The 22,603-nt window shown below is 40.8% G+C and overlaps 1 protein-coding gene across 1 annotated transcript in view; it reads left to right on the top strand.

Annotated features, from left to right (window-relative positions):
* The window catches only part of THEMIS (thymocyte selection associated), a gene marked incomplete at its 5' end in the record, with an annotated part of 122,973 nt that overhangs the window by 22,636 nt on the left and 77,734 nt on the right, over positions 1-22,603 (top strand). The window contains 2 exons of the mRNA XM_084625127.1: positions 7,645-8,103; positions 8,674-9,719. Of these exons, the coding sequence (XP_084481253.1) occupies positions 7,645-8,103; positions 8,674-9,719 (1,505 nt within the window). The remainder of the gene's footprint in view (positions 1-7,644; positions 8,104-8,673; positions 9,720-22,603) is intronic.

Raw genomic sequence — 22,603 nt, 5'->3', positions numbered from 1 at the left:
TGGGGCAAGGGGGGCAGTGGAGGAAGTAGATTAAAAATGGGACTTGGTGGAGGGGGAGGGGAGGGAATTGTAACTCGTACTGGGAGATGACAGGGGGAACACTGGGAGTGACTGTGAAATAAGGGCTGATGTGGAAACTCGGGGGTCAGTGGGAGCGGCAAGACTAAGAGACGGGATCAGGGAGCGGGCAATGAGACACACTAGGCAACTGGACTGGGAGCCAGAGCTTGAAAGTCTTGTGCTTTTTAAGTCAGTCTCATGTTTTTGGGGGGATCTGACTTGTGTTTTAAATGCATGGGGTAGTCAGTACTGGCACCGGTTGAATTCAGGGAATCAAATTTACACTTGGTGTTAGAGAGTTGCATCCTTTTACACCAGAGCTGAATTTAATCCTGGAGGGTCTAGCTCAGTGGTTTGAGCATTGGCCTGCTAAACCCAGGGTTGTGAGTTCAATCCTTGAGGCGGCCATTTAGGGATCTGGGGCAAATATTGGGGATTGGTCCTGCTTTGAGCAGGGGGTTGGACTAGATGACCCCCTGAGGTCCCTTCCAACCCTGAGATTCTATGATTGCTCTGACTCTACTCCAATCTTCAGGGAGATCTGAAAACTCATTCAACCAGTCTATTTGAGAAAGGAACTTGGGTTTAGACAGGAAAGAAAATCAATTTCCATTGGAAACATAAATCCATTATGTTGAGCCTTGTGAGACTGAACTCATATCTACTAACACCACTTTGCACGGTCACACCCTAGGTGATGGGTTGTGCTAAACTCAGCAGCGTAAAGGTAACGATGAAGCCTCTTGTTAGTCTAAGAGAGAAAACGCATTATATACCTGCATTTGGGATCTCTTCTGGTGTACACTGTACTGAAAATTTGCTTCACTGGTCTAATTTTTTTCTTCTATAAAAAAAGATTCAATTGTAAAACACCAAACAGTCCCACTCATTGCCATTATTGTCTGACTATACAATTTTTCCTTTTCTAAAATTCTGGCCTGAATGAAATTATGTTAAATGTTCTTGGCTTACTTTCCCTCACAGCACATAAAAGTCTATGCTGTATTTGAGTTACAGTTCCTTTCTAAAACTCTATCATTGGCTTATTTTGGAAGAAATATTATTTAGTTCACCAGAACTCTTGTGCTGTGCTTCTAGCAGTCTTCTGGCTCCTTGTGGAAAAGAGCAAACTTTTTGTTATGTTCTTTTCAAGTGCCATTCATTGTGAATTATCATTTGCACCCCATGAGCCTGCTTATCCTCTCTCTTTGTGCTGGTGTAAATGAGGAGCAACTCCATCCAAGTTAAGAGAATTAGACTGGTAAAAAATTGATGCATTTGAGAGAAGAATCAGGCCCACTGGCTTTAAATAATTTTTGCTCTTTTTCTTTGTGAACATTTCTGGTGTTTGTCTGCACAACTCTGTAGAACTCCTTATTTCTTTTCTGGAAAATCTGATTCCTGATAAAGGCCTAATTTGACCCTGGTATTAGCAAAAACTACTGAAAACATGAGTTCATATCTATGTTATTTCATTTTATCCTCATTCTAATCTGTCCTTTCATGCTTCAGAGGATCAGTCTATTCTTTCTGTGCTCACACACTGGACAAAAAAAATCTTATGCCGTTATGTTAGTCGCTTGAATAGCTACATCCAGCAAATATTTCTGAACTACTCTTTTCATCATGAACAACTTGGTGAAGGCTGACAGATTTCATGACACCTGAACTTGGTCCTACTGTTAATGTTTTCTTTGTGCTCTTTAGTCTGCATACGTATTTGTAGATTCTCTGACTGCTCACAAGACCTGTAATAGTTTCAGAATAGCAGCCGTGTTAGTCTGTATTCGCAATAAGAAAAGGAGGACTTGTGGCACCTTAGAGACTAACAAATTTATTTGAGCATAAGCTTCTGTGAGCTACAAATAAATTTGTTAGTCTCTAAGGTGCCACAAGTACTCCTTTTCTTTTTACGAAGACCTGTAATAGTTTCCTTTTAATAATAATCTTGATTAGCATTCTCACAAAAAGCGGTTAGCATGGTTATCCCCATTTTAGCTAAGGGCAACTGAGGTACGTAGAGATGTAACTTGCCAAAAATAACACAGTATATCAATGGCAGAGCTGGGATTAAGCCTAATTCTGGTTATTCACTTATAATAGAGAAATGCCACTGAGTTCAGTGGAGGGCCTTGGCCAATATATTTGCAAATGCATTCTAAACTTGTACTTTCCATTGCTTGTAACTTTCTCCCAGCCCCAAAAGTTCCCTTCTGGGAAATGTACATGCCTTGATTTCTGCCAAAATGTGATTATATTTAGAGAGTCTAAGTGAAGTTGATCCAGCCATTTTTTATGACATGGATGGAAAAAAAGGTCTATTGACACTTTTTTGCACTCAGCCTCAACGTCTGAAATTTAGAAACTTAACTTTATCGTATGTCTCTTTCTCATGAGGAATTGTTGCTATGTTAAGTATGAAAAACATCTGGATTGTAATTTATAATAATGTAATTTATAATGATTTTAATAAGGTTCTGGATAGCCGTGGATAACAGATTTTAAAAAAAATCCTGGTAAAAAAAATGAACAAATATATCAGAGCAAGCAAAGCATTATCAGAAATCATCAGTGCATACAATGCCAGCTAAAGAAGGATTGCTATTGTTTTCACTCTTCACACAATAATAAAAATTTTAATATTTACCTCTTATCTGTAGAGAGAGAGACATATGGAACCTTACATACTCAAACACAAGCAGGTGGTTACTAGATAACATTTAATTCACGGGCATAATCAGTATAGGAGCAACATGCACAAGTCCACATAGTTCTTTTAGCTGTCTGCTCGAGCATGCTGTTACCAAAATTAAGAAAACCATCAGAATGAAAGATAAAGATTTTTCTCCTCCCAACCCTGACGGAGCATGAACCCAAGGGGCTAATTGGATCTCTAGTTTTGTATGATTAAAGGGTATTAATTACTGATTCATATAAAACCTGCTTTTTGACATGAGGATATTCATCAGTTTCATGGTACCAAAGCTGAATTCCAAATAGCTCAGCAGTCCCAGGAAATTTAACATAGCACTAAGTTCCGTCTCAGACTGATAGAGGGGAAAGGGATCTCTTTATTTGTGGTGACGATCCTTTCCGACTCCCTATATATTGCCAAAGAATTCCCAGACAGAGATGACTTTTAATCCTAGTTTATAAAGATACTCCTGAAGAGCATAGCTTTTGCCTTTGGAATACAACATATTGAAATAGCTTGTATTTTTTTCAAAAACTTTTCATAGGAATGATATCCCTGTTCCCCTCATCCCCAACATTTACAGGGGGATAATGCCCATCTTGCTCCTGCAGCTTACTTGCCTGGAACATTGGCTGGATAATAGTGTTGTCTTTGTGACTTACTCATTCATCAGGACCACATCCCTGCAAACACGATACTTTTTGGACATACTATATGGAGATCTGCTTACTTGTAACTTCTTTAAATGCATAGCAATGGTGCTATAAATTATAGTGACCCTTATTAAACCCTTAGTTATGTCACATGCTACAGAAATTAAGGGTCAGACCTTTGAAACCCCTTTCTGCTGCTCAGACATTGCAACTAGAAAGCTACCCTAATGGGCAACTGTGGATTCGCCTTACCTAGGGGAATCCCCCTCAAGCACAGCCCTTCCTTAATGTTAAAACCAAGGTTTAATCACTGTTAACTGACCCAACGTTGAATCCCATTTTTCTTGGTCTGTACTGACAACTAAGTTGTGATCAGCATTATGTTAGCTAACTCAATTACTTACAACCATGTTCAAACATAGCCCCGTTCTGTAGTGTACACAAGGTCCATATCTTAGCCATGTTTGTGCCTTCACACCAACCATGCTGGAATGAGGGCATTCTGGGAAAAACTGATAGCTTTCCCACAGTGCTTCCGCCGTGGACAGAGTGTCCAGAGGAGATGTATACGCAGAGGCACAGGAGGCAGTGAACTCTGGAAAGTTTTAGTATGGCTGTGAAGAACTAGGATTGTAAAAGCCAGCCATACAGGCACTGTTAGTGACTCCGTCTCTACACTAAACCAGACAGATCCTTACCAGGCGGGTTTCTGGCAAGGGCACACTTCTGTTAGTTATCATAGGTGCTACTGGAGTATTAATCATGTTGTATGTGGATACAATCCATGCTTAGAGCCAACCATGCGCCTAACTGGTTATAAACTCAGTTACAAGCTGAAGCGTACACAGGAGCTTAGTGAAGCTCCCTTTAGAGTGAAAGGCCATAACTGCTATACGCACATTGCAACGTGAAGACTGCAGTTTGTCATAGTGAAGCAATGATCACACTGAAGTGATTCTGTGACAAAAACGAATTCACTGTTACACTAGATCTTTGGCTGAGCACCCAAGGCTGCAATTGGCTCATTACCCCCACCTTGCTGTATGAACTGACTGCTTGCTAAGATTGACTTTGGAGATTATCCACCTGGTGCTTCCGAGACGAAGGGCACAGAGAGTGGGGGGAGAACAACAGCACCTCTGGTGTGGAAGGGAGGTGTAGAATCACTCAGGAGGTGGAGAACTCATGGAAATGCACTTCCTACTGTGCCAAGCTGCATTGTGGGACACCCTGTCCCTTCTTTTTCTCCATACCGGGGACAGTGGGCATTTCATTTTAAGCATAGGATTGCAATACCTCCTGTGTGGTCCCAATGGGAAGTGAGTAGAGATTAGGGTGACCAGATGTCCCAATTTTATAGGGACAGTCCTGATATTTGGGACTTTGTGTCTTATATGGGTGCCTGTTACCCCTCACCCCCTGTCCCGATTTTTCACACTTGCTGTCTGGTCACCCTAGAAGAGATGGGCTGGGGAAGGCTCTTGCCTGAGCTTTTGGTCTGTTTGGCTGTGTTTTTTGTGGGAAGGAAAGAGCCTTGCCACCTTATTGGGGGAGGATGGCGTGATTCTGAGAGTGCACATTTGCTTGCAATTACCACTTAATTTGGACTGATGCATATTTTGCAGCCCAACCTAGGTATTTGCTTTTGAAAATTTGTCCTAGAATAACCTATTAAATGTAGTTATAGTTTCTGGGAAATTGGCGTTTTGCTATGGCTGTCCAAAAAAACCACAGGATAACTATTATTCAAGTGTCTGTATGAGGCAATGTTATCACTGCTGAATCTTGTGAAAAGATAGCTTAATCACACAGCTTAACGAAACCGCTCTGTTCAGTTCTCTAAACTGTCCACTTCATCTAGGAAAACAGTCACAAATATATAAATGTACACGTTTTTCTTGCTGTATGGACTTCTAACAAGACAGTTCCCAAGGGCATGATTAACACGAATTAATAGTGCCCCTAGGGATTAGAGAAGCACATATGCAGCCTCTGCCTTGTAATACTTCAGAGTTGCAATTACCTCATGATAAACCATGCTGCTCTAGTGCCTAAATACTGGAGTCATCCATCTGGTGGCCTGTACTATTAATCATGCTACGGCACATTCTTCTCCCTTGCTTTTATAATCCAGTGGAGGGGGCGTTTTTGGTTGTTTGTTTTAATATAGATCAATAATTACTCTCTAAGTCACTGAACTGTATGAAAAAAGATAATTAGTGTGAACATTGAGGACCAAATTCGGTTTTTGTATAAGTATGTGAAACTACACTGAGAACAACAGAGTTCCAGGTCTGGATTTGTCCTATAAGGCTTAGTTTTCATGATCAGGTGTGTGGTGGGGCGATAAATCAATTTGCCTTTTGGTGAAGCAAAGAAACTGATTATTATTATTTTATCCTTCATGTAAGAATTGGTGAGGGATGCTGGAACTAGAAGTGTTCTATTTGGGCTTGGGGAGTAAAAGTATTGCTTCTAAACTAAGAGAAACATCATCTCCTCTTTGTGCTGTCCACCCTTCAAGCTGGCATAGAGCATGGCAAGTGCAGCCAATGATAGTACAGTTCCTAAGCTGACATGAATGTCTTGGGATCTATTCTCTGGACTTCACATTTCCCATGGAGCCTCAGATGGGATTTGGAGGTTGCACCCCACAACCAGTTCCACAAGGGCACAAATCTGGCTTCTAAGAGAGAACACTTCATCCGGAAGTTGACAAGATTCGTTGTTTACTCCTCACTGTAATGCCTAAGCATTTTAATTCTCTTTTTCACTTGCTGCTGGTTTTATCATGGGAGGGTTTCTTTTGTTAACATGAAGATGTTGATAAAAACATTGATTTCCTATCTTAGAGGCATGGATCAAGTTTCTCATAATCCTCTGTGATTTACACTCCAATTGTACCAGTAGCAGCAGAGTGTGATAATATTTCAGTGATCAGCAAAGAAAAAAAACCAGAGATGAAAGGGAATACTGTCATTGGATCAAATGTTGTGAAGAAAATTTTAAACCCTACTCTACCTTGGAAACATGCATGTGCTTAACTTTGAAGTCATTGACTGTGTAAAATTAAGCACTTGTGTACGTGCTGGAAGGGATGGGGCCATAGCGTAGTGATGGTCAGAAAAGTGACACTATAAAAATGTTTTTACTCAATGTTGTTGTTTGTTTGTCTGAGTCACATCAGCTCACTTTACCGACGGGGGGGCGGGAGGGGAAGTGTTTACTCCTGCACACTCTCCAAAGCCAACAAAGCTATTGTACATGAAGCAGGATTCTATTCTATGTCACGAATCATCAACAAAACTTCAGCTACAGTCCACTTGCATAATCTTCATTCCAGGTGGAAATGCAAAAGCCTGAAAGAACATTTGGGCTATATAGCTATGTCACTAAATGACATCTCCTTTCAGTTTTGTTTGCTGCACCATTTAATGTAGAAGAATCTCCTGTGTGTTGCCGGGGTAGCGTCATTTTGTATTTCAGCTCAGCTATGCAACATTATAGAATGAGAGACTGTTTTCTCTCTCACACTTTCTCCCATTGAGACTTTATATTTATTCTTCCCTGTTTGTTGTTTTCCTCAATCTGAAATGAAAATAATTTAGACTGAAAAATACTTCTTTGTGTATTGTGTCAAGGATACTGTTTGATTTTCACATCCGAGTTGATTTTGCAGGGTAGTCAGTTAGAAAAATTATCTTTCCCTCTGTATATTGAACTTATTTGCTTCGAAAGCTGTTAAGAATTTAATTTACACATGCACAGAGAGTGAACTCAGGAACTATGCATCACTTAAATCCCATTTAAACTCTAACATTCAGATTTAAGTGGGACTTAAGTGATGCGTAGGTCTTGTGCTGGCTGGCCTTCTGCACAGGTTTGAATGTCATCCTCAGAGAATGAATACTCAAGCTTCATGATTCTGTTTTTATAGAGACAGGTTTCAGAGTAGCAGCCGTGTTAGTCTGTATTCGCAAAAAGAAAAGGAGGACTTGTGGCACCATAGAGACTAACAAATTTGTTAGTCTCTAAGGTGCCACAAGTACTCCTTTTCTGTTTTCATAGAGCCACTTTTCTGACAATACAACCATGCTTTAAATGATAAATATTTTGTTTTGTTTTGATTTCGAGTTTTTATTGGCTTCATGGGTTCATGAACTAAAAGTTGATGTAACAGTGAATGCTTGCATATTTCCCAAGTCCCCTTGTATAATACAACATTTGTGTTCTTAGGTCTTTGTAAGATTGTGGCTGATAAAACTCCATATCTCAGCATTGAAGAAATCACAAGAAAGGTTTCTATTGGGCCAACGCGACTGGGCCATCCTTGCTTCTATTGCAATGAAGACATAAAACTGGCAAATCTCACCGTCAAACAAGGTGAGCAGATCATGTTCAACTCTGTGGAAGAGGTCAACGGGACACTGACTGTGAACTGCGGAGTGGTAAGAGATAACCAGTCTCACTCGTTTATTTTGCCATTCTCACAAGAAGGAGAGTTCTATGAATGTGAAGATGACCATATTTACACCCTGAAAGAGATTGTTGAATGGAAAATCCCAAAAAGTAGAAACCGGATTGTGAAATTTACCAATCTGTTACATACATGGGACTCCTCTAATCCACTTCCTGAAAATTTTGATGGCTGTCTGATTCTAGCACCAATCTACGAAGTACAAGGAGTGATGAAATGTAAGTAAAAATCTAAGTTAATGAGCTGTACTTCTGTGCCTTGCAGCGTGTTCTAAACTGAATGCAAACTGCTCAAAATATCTGTTACAGACAGTGCTTGTTTTGGACAGATAGAAGATGGGTATTCCATATCCATATTTGCTACTGCTGCTAGTTTAAAAATTTTTCTCCATCTTCCCTCGTCCTCAAATTCAAATACTGACTCTGTATCTTTTTATTGCAATCTGCTATTATCACTTTTCCTGATACTACTATTAAATTATCTTTAGAGAGGAAACTTTTTTTTCAAGCAGATGGAGCAGATAACTAAGAGTTCTGGGTTCTATTCCCAGAAACTCTTATTGACTAACTGTGTTACCATGGGGCAATCATTTAATTTTTGGCTGTATTTAGCCATCTGTAAAATAGATATAATATTTGCATTTGTAATTGGTTTACACGGGCAAAATTGTGGACACAATGGTTGTACAACATCTTAGAGGTTTTTTTTAAGTTGTCTCTTGGAGTGTGTATATTTCATTACAACATCAGTGTGAAAACAAAAACTGACTTTTACCTTTTTCCTTTCAGTTCGAAGGGATATAGTTCATATCCTCTCTGATCTAGACATTGAAGTCATAGATGTAACAGATGGTTATGATATTAGCTCTTTCCTTCAGCCATTATCCATGGAAGATGTATTTGAAAGGACAAGCAAAGAATTTCCGATGGTTGCTGAGGTTATAGAAGGGCCCACAGGAAGACAGCAACCTTATAATTTATTATGTCCTGGGAAAGAAATTGTCATTCACAAAAAGTACCAGGCAAAAAGAATCCTTGCATCTGAGATCAGAAGTGATTCCCACAAAAGACACTTTTTAATTCCTGCCAGCTACAAAGGAAAGTTCAAGAGAAGACCTCGGGAGTTTCTAACTGCCTATGACCTGGAGATAGCAAGAAGTGACAAGGAGCAGCTTCATGTTGTAGCAACTAAAGCCTTTGATTCTCCCCATGCAGAATTGTTTTCTGTTTCCGTTGGAGACCAGTTTCTAGTTCAACAGTGCCAGACTGGTGAAGTCATATACCAGGGAAGGAAGAAAGTGATAGATGTTTTGGCCTGTGAACAAATACTAAATGAGGCCTATAAGAAAGTGCTTCTTCCTATGTATATGGAAGGTGGCTTTGTTGAAGTGATTCATGACAAGAGACAGTACCAGCTTTCAGAGCTTTGCAAAGAGTTCCGCTTGCCCTTTAATGTCAAAGTGTCTGTGAGGGATCTCTCCATTGAGGAGGATGTCTTGGCTGCTATGCCTGGACTGCAGCTTGAAGAAGAAATCACAGACTCCTACTTGCTAATCAGCAGTGCTGGTGATCCTGCAGACAGTTGGGAAATTCCTGTGTATCGTCTAAATATGTCTGTTCAGTTGCTCAGCAAACCTGTTGACGAAACTGTATCCTCCCCAACTAGGACTATTATGGAAGAGATCAGTGAAGAACAATATTACATGGTGAGGAGATTTGAAAACCAAGCCCTACACCCACCACCCAGACCTCCCAAAAAGCCAACAACACTGGAATCAAAACCTCTTCTCACTGTGCCAGAGCGAAGTGTGTCAGATGCACTGCATGCTGTGAAGGTAGGACATTTCTTCTGTTATATATCCTTTGTCATATGTTTGAGATGCTTCACAATCTGCTTCCATTTTATGTTGGCTTATGTTATATGTTAAACTCATTTATTGTCATGCAGCCTTTGAGATGGCAGTGAACCCCACATGATAGACAAATGAGCTGTTATACATCTTGACTAGAACTTAACATTGAGGTCTGAATCCTCCATTGGTGTAAATTGATCTGTGGCCAGTTGAAGATCTGGCCCTAGAGCTTTGGGGTTGGATAATCCTTTGTTGCACTGGTGTATAAGTGAGGGGACAATTTGGGCAATTACAGCTAAATGCTTAAAAATGGGAAATACATGTTGATTCGATACATTAAGAGAGAATTTTGTTCAGATAGAGATCACGGAATTTGTATTTGAAATTTTCACATAGACATTCTACAGAGATATTTTTGTTCTGAATATTTTGCATTGTATCCAAACAGCAAATAGATTTTTGAATGGAAAGTATTGATTTTCATAAAGCTACTGAAGTTTCAATATTTCACCAAGGCAAAGAGCACATACAAAAGTGCCCATTATAGATGGACAAATACTGGAGTATTTTTAGTAGCAGTTAACCCATAACAATTGTGCTTATCATTGGTTTTCTCCTATATGTTGAAAGAGCTATGTACAGAAAGGTGACTCGATGAGGTCTCAGCGGGGAAACAAGTACAGGGCCTGCTCAGACTATATGTGTCTCTCTAGTCAGAGCTCCCATTCCCCTCTTGCTTTCCTGTTCAAATGCAAATCCACCAAAAGGAAAAAAAGACTAATTTTACATTAATTATTAATGCAGTTGAGTCTCCAGAATGTGACTAGCTACATCTTGGTGACGATGATCTGCTTGGAACGCAAACAGGAATTGATGTGTTTACATTTTTTTTAAAAATAAGGGCCATATTTTGCCCTTTGCATCCACGTTTGGAAGGGAACATCTTTGCGCCTCTCCCCCCATTTGCTGAATGTTATTCACCTCTGTGGCAGCATTTTCTGCCTCTGTTCTTAGGACAGATCGTTTTCCATGGGCCTGAGGGTCTATGCAGAAGGAGCAAGCAGGCCTGGGGAGAAGTGGATGTGGGGGAATTGTTCTGATACCAGTCCTGTGGAATCCTTCAGGTACAAGTGTTAAATTAAGAGGATGTGCTGATTTCCTTCGTCTTCCCTCCAAGCTGGTGAAGCCCCTTCACTGACCCTTTTTTGGGGGGGGAGGGGTAAGGGGTGTAGGTTGAGTCACAGCCGGCTGCTGGCTGCAGGGAATTCCTAATAGCAAGGATCCATTAAGCCATGCTGCCAGCTAGTGGGGATATACAGAAGGCATGGGTTCCAGAATTGGTAGGGAGACCTGAGGCCTGTGTGATGTTGCAGTATGAAGTACTGGATGGGAACTCAAGAACTCTGATGAGGTTCAACGAGGACAAGTGCAGAGTCCTGCACTTAGGATGGAAGAATCCCATGCACGGCTACAGACTAGGGACCGAATGACTAGGCAGCAGTTCTGCAGAAAAGGACCAAGGGGTTACAGTGGATGAGAAGCTGGATATGAGTCAATAGTGTGCCCTTTTTGCCAAGAAGGCTAACATCATTTTGGGAGGTATAAGTAGGGGCATTGCCAGCAGATGGAGGGACGTGATTGTTCCCCTCTATTCAACATTGGTGAGGTCTCATCTGGAATACTGTGTCCAGTTTTGGGCCCCACACTACAAGAAGGATGTGGAAAAATTTGAAAGCGTCCAGTGGAGGGCAACAAAAATGATTAGGGGACTGGAACACATGACTTATGAGGAGAGGCTGAGGGAACTGGGATTGTTTAGTCTGCGGAAGAGAAGAATGAGGGGGGATTTGATAGCTGCTTTCAACTACCTGAAAGGGGGTTCCAACAAGGATGGATCTAGACTGTTCTCAGTGGTAGCAGATGACAGAATGAGGAGTAATGGTCTCAAGTTGCAGTGGGGAAGGTTTAGGTTGGATATTAGGAAAAACTTTTTCACTAGGAGGGTGGTGAAGCACTGGAATGGGTTACCTAGGGATGTGGTGGAATCTCCTTCCTTTGTGATTTTTAAGGTCAGGCTTGACAAAGCCCTGGCTGGGGTGATTTAGTTGGGGATTGGTCCTGCTTTGAGCAGGGGGTTGGACTAGATGACCTCCTGAGGTCCCTTCCAACCCAGATAACAACCCTGATATTCTATGATTCTATGAACTCTTCCCGAGGTCTATTTCATAGGCAACTGAACCACCAATCAGAAGGAGGCAGACTGCCCACTGGTACCAGTGTGTATGTGTCTGAGAACAATGAGCTGGTATCTGACTCTGGATTAGTATCGTGCAAGAGATGTTGTTTTACTGCAGCTAGGATGAGGCAGTTAGAATAACAGAGATACATTATGGTTCACTTCTACATTTGTGAGTGACTGCAACCGTAGACTTCAAATACTTGGATACAGAAACACATTTAAGCAAATGACATTTTTATGAAAGCTTGCAATAAATAAATAATAAATTATAGTCAAAATGTTAGATCTATACAGATTTGTAAATTCTCTTTTACTTGAAAGGTGAAACAAGTAGATATCCCTTATTCATAAGATCAAACCCTCAAGCTCTAATATAATAGATTTAGAGTCAAACAGAATGTATTATCTCTCCATCCTGAACAGAAAGAGGCCTTTGAGAGTACCTGGATCTGCGCTGATATTTTCCTGCTTTGGCCCATGTGATGATTATAGTTGGGGGGTGGGGGAGAAGGCTACAATTTTCTTCTGAACATACCTGCTAAATCTGAAGGTTCAGAAATTTGCCCAGATGATAAATGGCCTAATCTGCATATTTTATGATTGTGCATTTTCTCATTTGCATAAATGACTACAAACCTCCAAATGAGCAGAACATAAACCCAATAAGGGTGATGCATAGAATGAACTTTAGGATCCTAGAAATTGCCTTGGTCCTAGCTGGCTCTGGCATCTCCCCAGCTGATGTTCAGCTAACTCTGGCGCCTGTTGGAGGCTCTGCCCCTGGTTGCTCTTTGTCCTGATCTGGGTGAAAGGCTGTCTTTGGGTCGGTGACCATCAGCTGGTCATGCTCTGGTTGGGCTGATAGCCCCTAGCTGGGAATTCAGCTTTAATTGCCCCTTTACCCTTGTTTCCTGACTAGAGGGAAATGGAGGAGGCTCTAACTGCACCGGCCTGCTGCTCCCTGACTGGGGTGGAATCACAGAATCACAGAAATATAGGGATGGAAGGGACCTCGAGAGGTCATCTAGTCCAGTGAAAAGAGAGGCTTAAAAGAGGCCAAAATCTATAGCTATAGGAAAATACTCTATCACTGGAAAACCATCCCTCTGCAATAGACATGGAATTATATAATAAAATAAAAAAAAGGGAAAAGAATGATAAAAATACAAGATATAGCAAATCAATATATCTGTGATAAGTGGGGACATTACTGTCAAATGTATATTGATGGCTCCAAAGGGGAAGCAACAGGTAGAGTGGGAACAGCTTTCTGTGTGCCTGCATTTGGATTCAAGAAAACCATAGGGCTAACTAACTTTATCTCTGTCTTTATGGCTGAGCTAACACTAAGTTGGGCCTACCATGTATGGCCAGTTGCCTTCCTGTCTGATTCCTTATCAGGATTGCAGGCACTATACAATGGCTAGGGTGACCAGTAGAAAGTGTGAAAATTCGGGATTGGGGTAGGGGGTAATTGGCGCATATATAAACAAAAAAGCCCCGAATATTGGGACTGTCCCTATAAAATCAGGACATCTGGTCACCCTACACAGAAATGATATACTTAATGAAATATGCTAACAAACAAATTGGTGCAATGTGATGTGACTAGTAATAGCATGGATCCAGGCACATGTAGGGATTGCTGGCAATGCGTAGGCAAACAAAGAGGCAAAAAATGCTATTGAGCATGAACAAGTTGACCTAGAGATCCCACTGAGCAAATTGAATTTACACAATCAAAAATGAGATAAGGAAGGAATGGCAGGAACTTGTGTCCATGTGAAATGAAGGGGGGGGAAAGGGGGGAATCTGTGAAGTATGGCCAATAGTTGAAATGTTTACATAATCCAAGGACATGAGAGGGAGAGTGAAGTGGCTCAATTCAGAATTTTAGCAGGTCATTGTGGATTAAATAGTAATCTATTTCTAACAAACTTAAGGATGGACTAGGTAAAATATGTAAGGTCTGAGGAAAAAATAGATCATCTCCCATGGACCCGTAAAGATTGTACCAGTAAAAGGAGATATTTATATGGAAAACTCAGAAACCTTGGAGTAATAAAATTTTCTTTGCAACACCAGTACAGAATGCAAGGAAAATGGGGCCCAATTAAAAAAGCTATTCTCCAATTTTTAATCGTCCTGGGAAAGATGACAGACTTTTTCATAATCTGTCTATGAAATCCAGTGGATAGCAGTCATACACTCAGGGAGTGAGCTTGCCATGCCTCAGAACCAAAGGAGAAGGGGCCTGGCTGGGGCAGCTAGTGGAGAGAGGAAGCGGTGGCTGAGGATGGCTGGAGAGAGAAAGCTGGCTGGCAGGCAGTTGAGGAGGAGGCAGGGTGGAGGACTGCAGCTAGCCCCCAGCTGAAATGAGGCTGAACATTGAACCTGACAATGGGGGTCAGTGGGGAAAAAGAGAAAATTGTCTTGGATTATGAAGGAGAAAAAGCAAGGGATGAGGGATGGTCTCGGATCAGGAAAAATTAAAAAAAATTAGATATACCAGGATTTGAAGAATAAGGAATTCATAGAAATTAAAGAAAAAAACAGGATAAAAGTCAGCATGTTGTAATTGTCAGATCAGAGACAGAAGATGTGAAAACAGGGGAAGTTAACCCCCTGAGAATGGCAGAATGGATGAAGCGAAGTGTTGGTGTCATTCAAAGAACTAAAAGAATTGCTGGGTGGCGATCTATTGATAGAGTGTAGGCATAAAGAGCAAGCTGAAAAACTTCTAAAAACTGCAACCTTAGGGAAAATGAAAGTTACTTCTCAATGGCCTAAATTCCTGATTGAAGTAAGAGGGGTTATGTATGAAATCTGAGGATAATATCTAAAAGAGTATAGGTGAAGATAAAGTATTGTTTGTTAAATGGCTACTTAGTAAGAGAGGGAGGGAAAGGCCATCTACGACTGTACATATAACACTTAAAGGTAGGATGCTTCCCAATAGGATCCAAATGGATTATCAATCTTTCTGCGTTAAACCATATATTCCCAGTCCCCGCACCTCTGGTGAGGTGCTTTAATTGTCAAAGATTTGGATGTATGGCAGCCATTTGCAAGGGAACAACGTGGTGCAGCAAATGTGGAGGAAATAACTCCCATGACAAGTGTGTAGAAGGAACAGAACCTAAATGCAGTACTTGCGAGGGAAAACCCAGTGCAGCAATAAAGGATGTGCAGTAGCAGAACAAGCTAGAGAATTACAAAAAATGAAACCTATTCACAAAGTATCTCATGCAGAGGCAATCAAAAGATACACACTGCAGAAAATAGAAAAAAAATATGCAAGTAAGCAAAGGTTTCAGAGTAGCAGCCGTGTTAGTCTGTATTTGCAAAAAGACAAGGAGTACTAGTGGCACCTTAGAGACTAACCAATTTATTTGAGCATAAGCTTTTGTGAGCTACAGCTCACTTCATCGGATGCATTTGCAAGTAAGCAAAAAAGATGTTCGGTGCAGCAGAACACATCTCTGACCAGGGAGGAGAATATGAGAGGAATGGGAGATGATGTATTGCTTGTAAGTAAAGAGAAGTTTATAGTGTTCATTATAGAAGTAATTAATTGCACCTTGCAGGTGGAGAAAAAACCTCAAAGGTTTGAAATCACAGCAAATGCAGCAGAAAAATATGTAAAGAGAGACAACCTCTCAATAGACTGCATTAACAGGATTTTGACTGAATGCAATAAAATAGCTTAAATAACATGATCTTAATGATCCTTAGCTGGAATGTGCATGGTTTAATAGTGCATAGACCGGAATTTAAGAAAGCCATCTCTAAATTGGGGGAAAAAAGCCTAATGCAATATGTATGCAAGAAAGATAGATAATAAGTAAACTTGCATTCAATCTACGGGGATATGATATACTCTGGAGGGATCGAGAGGCTACCAAAGGAGAGGAGGATTTAGCTACATCAAAATGGATACGCAGAAACTACGTTTTGAATATAATGCTATTAAGATTCTTATGCAGAACAAAATCATTTATATACAGATATATAATTTTTATAATCCATGTAAAAATTAGTTAATATGGAACTAGAAAAATTATGTAATGTCAAAAACTCTATGATAATTTGAAGAGACTTTAATAGTCATAATGTACTATGGTGAAGTAAGAAAACTGACTGAAATGGTAACTGTTTAGAACAATTTATTGATATACATAACTGTAATATTGAACACAGGAGCACCTACTAGATGTAATTGATTGGACGGATCCTCTTCTGTTTTGGATCTGGGAATTGCAACAAATAATATAAGCTAGTAAATGGGAAATGATCACCTCCTACACTTATTGGGTATCAAGGCTGAAGAAATGTCAAAAAACATGAAAAGAGTTTCGAACTGGAATTTTAAAAAGCTAATTGGGGCCCTTTCAAGATTAAGGATGATGAATATTTATGCAGTAGCTGTGCAATTGACAACCTAGGAGAATTCTATAACAACGTAATAAAAAGAATTACAGCAGCAGCTGATCAGGCCATCTACAAAACACCAAATTGCTGCCGACTTAGAAATTCGGTTCCCTGGTGGAATTAGGATTGCAAATAAGCAATCAAGGAAAGTAATAAGGCATCCAAGCAAACAAACATATAGTGAATACTAAAGACTTAAAGAATTATAAAAGATGTTAGGTGGTAGTGCAAAGGATTATCAGACAGACCAAAAAAGAAAGTTGGAGAAATGTATGTTAACTGAACCAAGATTCAAGGTTTTCAGAAATATATAAGCAAATTCAAAGAATGACTGGAATTGGAAGTAAAAGTCTTAAACAGTGAAGCAATGAAACTAAGGTCTCCAACTTAGGAAAGGCAGACATTTTAGGAAAAGAATTCCAAAAGGTCAGTAGTGGTATGAATCAAAGAAATAAGTTTTGTGAAAAAAATGAAGGTTTATTGAGGATTACTGTGAACTATTAAATGGCTGGAGAGAATATGCTGCTCATGTGTTAAACAAAAGTTTTAGTGTGCAGGAGCTTATTTTAGCCACTAGAAAAAGGAAAAATACAGCTTCAGATAAAGATAATATAAGGAAGGACAAGATTATGTCATGGAAATGTAACCCTTCTGCCCGTCAGAGTTGGCAGCAACAAGGGCCGGGTTCATTATCTAGGGGATCCATTCCAATAACACAATGCAAACTGGTTCGAGCCCCCACCCAGTGACCTGGGACAAATATATACCACCCCCGCTGGGCGCCTCCAAGAGGCAATACTTTCCCTCTCGCAAGCACATAATCTGAGTGTAGCAAAAAGCCTTTTAATAACAGAGAGAAACAATGTGGCATTATGTTGTGGAAGCACCACCAACAGGATTCATAACACAACCCACGAGCAAAAAAACCCACCCCAAGCAAATTGGGGCATGCCCGTTTCCCTTTGGTTCTTGAGTCCAGCAACCTCAAATCACCCAAAGTCCCAAAAGTCCAATGACCCAAAAGTCTCTGTCCCTGGTCAGGGCAGCCCCAGAGTTTGAAAGTTTATCTGCAGAGCTTTACCTCCCAACCTGGGTGGAGATGGGACGGGGGTAAGAGGCACCTTACATGATCTGAAGCTGACCGCCCCACAGCTCTATAGGCCTTCACTCCGCTCCGCTCCGCCAGCCGCCCCACGAACTCCTTCGTTCAGCTCCCACCGTCCCATGAACTGCTCCACCAGCCAGTCCACAAACTGCTCCGCGTCCCACCAGCAGCTCCCGCCGTTCTACAAACTGCTCCACCAGCCTGTCCACAAGGCACTCCAGCCGTCCCGCAAACTGCTCCACAATATATCTTCAGGCTCCCCCACTACTTAACACAACGCTCAGTGATTTCAGCTCTTAGTCAGTTCAGCTCTTTGGTGAATTCAGCTTGTAGTAGGGGAGCCTCAGTGCTGGTGCACCATTAGCACAAAGTGAGCTCAGCAGCCTGCAACTAGACTCCTAATGGAATCAAAATTAGCTCTGATATTCCACAGTGGAGAGAGGAGGAAGTGCAATTAGCATGTAAGGCCCTCACCAAGGGGCCCACGCCACCAAGTATTAATACTTGTCCCCAGCCTCTCTCAATTCACAGAGTTTTAAAACCCATGACCCTTGCCTAGTGAGTGCTACTTAGTTGATGGTGAGTCCCTCCATCATAACAAAAGGCCAAGTACAGTTCCAAGCACAGTTCCCATAATCAGGGTAATAACAATTTATTCTTCCTGCCCCAATAACAGAGACACTGGGGATCCCACAGCAGCCAAAGTGACCACTTGGGCAGCTATGGCCTCATTCTAGGCGGGGTGGGTGTGCCTATGCAAATGAGATTGGCCCCTAAAGTTCTTTTCCACAACTTGCCACACCTCACCACCAGATGTCAGGGTGGAGCTCATCGTGACACTGCTTACATCAGTAACAGATTCTATGACTTTTAGAGACCTTTGTGACATTTTCTGCTTCAGCTTAGGGCAGTGGGGCCACAGCTGTCAGCCCATGAGCAGAGCTTTCAGTCACCATGGGCAGCGGGGGGACCCAGGGCTCCCAGCTGCTGGGGGCAGAGGGGAGACCTCAGAGCTCTCAGTCACTGCGAGTGTTGGGGCCCCTGGAGCTCCCAGCTGCCGTGGCTTGGGCTTAGGCTTCAGTTGTCTCATCAGTCCCCCCCTCCATTATTTTTAGTAAAAGTCAGACAGGTCACAAGCTTCCATGAATTTTTATTGTCTGCAACCTGTGACTTTTACTAAAAATAACTGTGACAAAATCTTAACCCTAAATATAAGTAATGGAATGCTCCAACACTTGTCAGAAGGAAGTCTAAAGATTCTTTTGCAGTTATATAATGATATTCTGGCAAAAAGACAGTTGCCAGTAGAATGGAAACAAGCACTGGTAATACCAGTGAGGGAACCAGGCAAGGTACGTACAGGGCCTGACACTTATAGGCCTATTACCCTCACAACATATGTGGGGGAAATCATGGAAAAAATAAATGTAAGACTTGCAGAATACTTGGAGAAAAATTATATTATAATTGAGGTACAAAGTGGCTTCAGAAGAGAAAGATGACCATATAGTCAGATTACAAAGAGAGGTACAAAAAAGCATAAGGACAAAGAACTTCATGGGAAAAGTCTTCCTGGCCTCCTCTATAAATTAGCCAAAGCTGGAATAAAAAGGAGAATGTTTTGGTGGATAAGGGACTTTTTAAGTGATAGAATCATACAAGTCATAGAGGGAACGTCAAAAATCTACAAGCTTACACATGGTTCAGAGTAGCAACTGTGTTAGTCTGTATCCGCAAAAAGAACAGGAGTACTAGTGGCACCTTAGAGACTAACAGATTTATTAGAGCATAAGCTTTCATGGGCTACAGTACACTTCATCGGATGCATAGAATGGAACTTATAGTAAGATATATATATATACAAACAGAGAAGTGGGAAGTTGCCATACAAACTGTGAGAGGCTAATTAGTTAAGATGAGCTATTATCAATAGGAGAAAAAAACTTTTGTAGTGATAATCAAGATGGCCCATTTAGACAGTTGACAAGAAGGTGTGAGGATACTTAACTTAAGGAAATAGATTCAATATGTGAAATGACCCAGCCACTCCCAGTCTCTATTCAAACCCAAGTTAATGGTATCTAGTTTGCATATTAATTCAAGCTCAGCAGTTTCTTACTGGAGTCTGTTTTTGAAGCTTTTCTGTTGCAAAATTGCCACCCTTAAATCTTTTACTGAGTGGCCAGAGAGGTTGAAGTGTTCTCCTACCAGTTTTTGACTGTTATGATTCCTGATGTCAGATTTGTGTCCATTTATTCTTTTGCGTAGAGACGGTCTGGTTTTGCCAATGTACATGGCAGAGGGGCATTGCTGGCACACGATGGCATATATCACATTGGTAGCTGTGCAGGTGAATGAGCCTCTGATGGCATGCAGCTCTCTGAGGGAGTATTATCAGTATTATTTTTTCCATTATTATGAATCACCTCCCAGAAAGCGTGCAAACAGGAATAGGTATTTTCCTTTGTGCAGATGGCTGTGCTATGTGGACTAAGCATAAAAGACTTCAAGTAGCTGTAGAAAAGACAAATGAGGCACACCAGACAATTTCCAAGTGGGGAAATTATCGAGGATTTAAATTCTCACTTGCAAAAACAAACGGAATGCTTTTATCCAGGAAGGAAATTAAGGAAAAATTGGATTTATTTCTTTATGGTGAAAAAATTCAGATAGTTCAAAAGTTTCTGTTCCTAGAAGTCATGTTTAATTTTAAAAAAATGAACTGGGAAAGTGACATAGATAATATCATATAAAACTTACTTAAAAATGTAGTTGAAAAAAACTGGAGTGCAGATAACAAGATACTGACGATAATGTATAGAGCATTGATAAGACCAGCTTTAGATTATGGATGCCAAGCTTTAGGTTCAGCCTCAAAAACAACTGTTCGAAACTTGGAACTGCTCTGCATCCAAGCTCTGTGATTGGCACATAGTGCAATGATAACAACACCAGGGTGTGTGCTGAAAGTATCCACTGGAGAAGCAGCTATAAATCCAAGGATGAAGCTATTTAATCTAACCTTTTGGGCGAAACTAAAAGGGGAACCTGAAAATAGAAGAACATAACAGATTTATGAGGATTGGTGGGAGCTTAGTAGACAAAACTATATAGATTGCCACAGACTTCCTCATACTGTCTGTGTTAAAAAAAATGGATGGAGACATGTAAAGAAGAAAAATGGAGAGACTTAAACATTTTTAGTCATGAGAAATCAAATTACAGCTGAAAATTATTCCCATGTTTGAGGATTTGGAATTGTATGGGGGGAAAAACTGAGAGAAGGAAAAAACTACACATTATGAATGAAATTCCTGAATCTATTTATGAAAAATGGGGCTATCTTTGCCAAGTCTCTACAGATGAATCAAAAGATGACAGCACAAGTAGAGTAGGAACAGTCTTCTGTGTCCCTAGTCTTGGAATGCAGAAATCTAAAATATTATGAAATTATGTGACAATTATGACAACTGAACTGATGGGGATAATGTTCGCACTAACATGGATAAGAGATGTACAACCAGCTGCAGCTGTAATTTTATCTGATTCCTTGTCAAGCATAATGACAATCAGAACAGGGACTTCAGAAAGCAGAAATGACGTAAGTGAAATATGTTCTTAACTACGGAATTAAGCAGGTATCTGTGTTACAATATCATGGAATACCTGGAATTCCCATTCCCATTCCTGGAATAGCCATTGGAATACCTGGAAGTGAAATGGCTGACAGCAGCAAAACATGCTCTAAAAAATGAGGGAGTGGATATTAAGATACCCTTAAGTAAACAGGGCTTTAAAAGTGTGGCCATGGAGGAGCTTGCAAAGGAATGGCAAGACCTATGGACTAAGGAAATGAAAGGATGAAGGTTCTATGACGGGTCAGCAACCTTTGGCACGTGGCCCATCAGGGTAATCCGCTGGTGGGCCGCAAGACATTGTGTTTACGTTGACCGTCCGCAGGCACGCCCCCCTGCAGCTCCCAATGGCCGCGGTTCACCGTACCCAGCCAATGGAAGTCATGCCATTGGAAGTCAGGCATGTGCTACTTTGGGGCCCATGAGAGAGTAGCTAAAACCAAGAGCCTCCTAACCATTGTGGGAGACTGCACCATTCTGCAGGGAATGTCCTAGTTTGAGCTGCTCTTCTCTCTGCTGCTGATGGGCTGGCAGCCTCATTGAAGAGCTTTCTGTCTGCATCCTACTGAAGGGTCCCTCCATTTGTACTTCAGGTGTTTGGTGATTCTGCAGAATGCAATGAAGTCCTTTTATATGGCTTTGAATCTATAGTCATTTCAAAACTGGTTGTTTTGTTCAGTCAGAGCAATATTGGATTAAAAGTCTCTTTTTTAAAAAGTTTCACTATGAATATGGTATTCTTCCTCTCTTCCTGTCCTATCCATCAAGTAGTGTTGCTGTGCTAGGCCAGAGTGATCCTTTTAATTATAATATATTGAGATCAGATGCAAAAAACTAAATAAAGGTAATATATTATTTAAGATACTAAAAGGTTTCACTGCTGTACACTCCAGAGCAGAATTTGTCTTACCATTGGAGGAATTTGCATTTCCCTTCTTCTACATATTGAGACTAGCTAGCTAACTTCTTACACGATGAAGAAGATATTTAGAGGAGTCGTGTCAAAATCGGAGTTCTTTCAGATAGTTGTTTTTTGAAGCAAAAAGCATCATATGTGCCCTTAGTACTGGAAAGTAATTGTGCATTGGATCGGAAAATTGTGGAACCAGCGTGATGGAGTATAACTGCAAAGGGGAAAGTGTGTTATGTTGTTTCCTCTAAGGCAAAGGAAAGACTCTTAGGAGTTATTTGTTGTGCCACAGCATCGCTTCTGCTTGACCGACAAGTGCCAAAGAGAGAGATTCCTAGTCTGAGTCTAGACTTTTATAGTATACACTTATATCTCCTGGATTTATGGCTCATGATTCAAAGACTGTGAATGCCATGGATCTCCTGTGACTGTCAGATGATTGCTATCTGTAGTTATAAGAAAGAGCAACACATGGCAAGTCATGCAGCTGTGTTATAATCTTCTGCCTCGGGGGAATCAGAGAGACACTTTCTCTATCGTTTTCCT

Source organism: Lepidochelys olivacea (genome assembly GCF_965140295.1).
Source record: "Lepidochelys olivacea isolate rLepOli2 genome assembly, chromosome: 3".
In the NCBI taxonomy this organism is placed as follows: Eukaryota; Metazoa; Chordata; order Testudines; family Cheloniidae; genus Lepidochelys; species Lepidochelys olivacea.
Note: the sequence above shows the minus strand (reverse complement) of the source record. Positions and strands in the feature narration are given on the sequence as shown.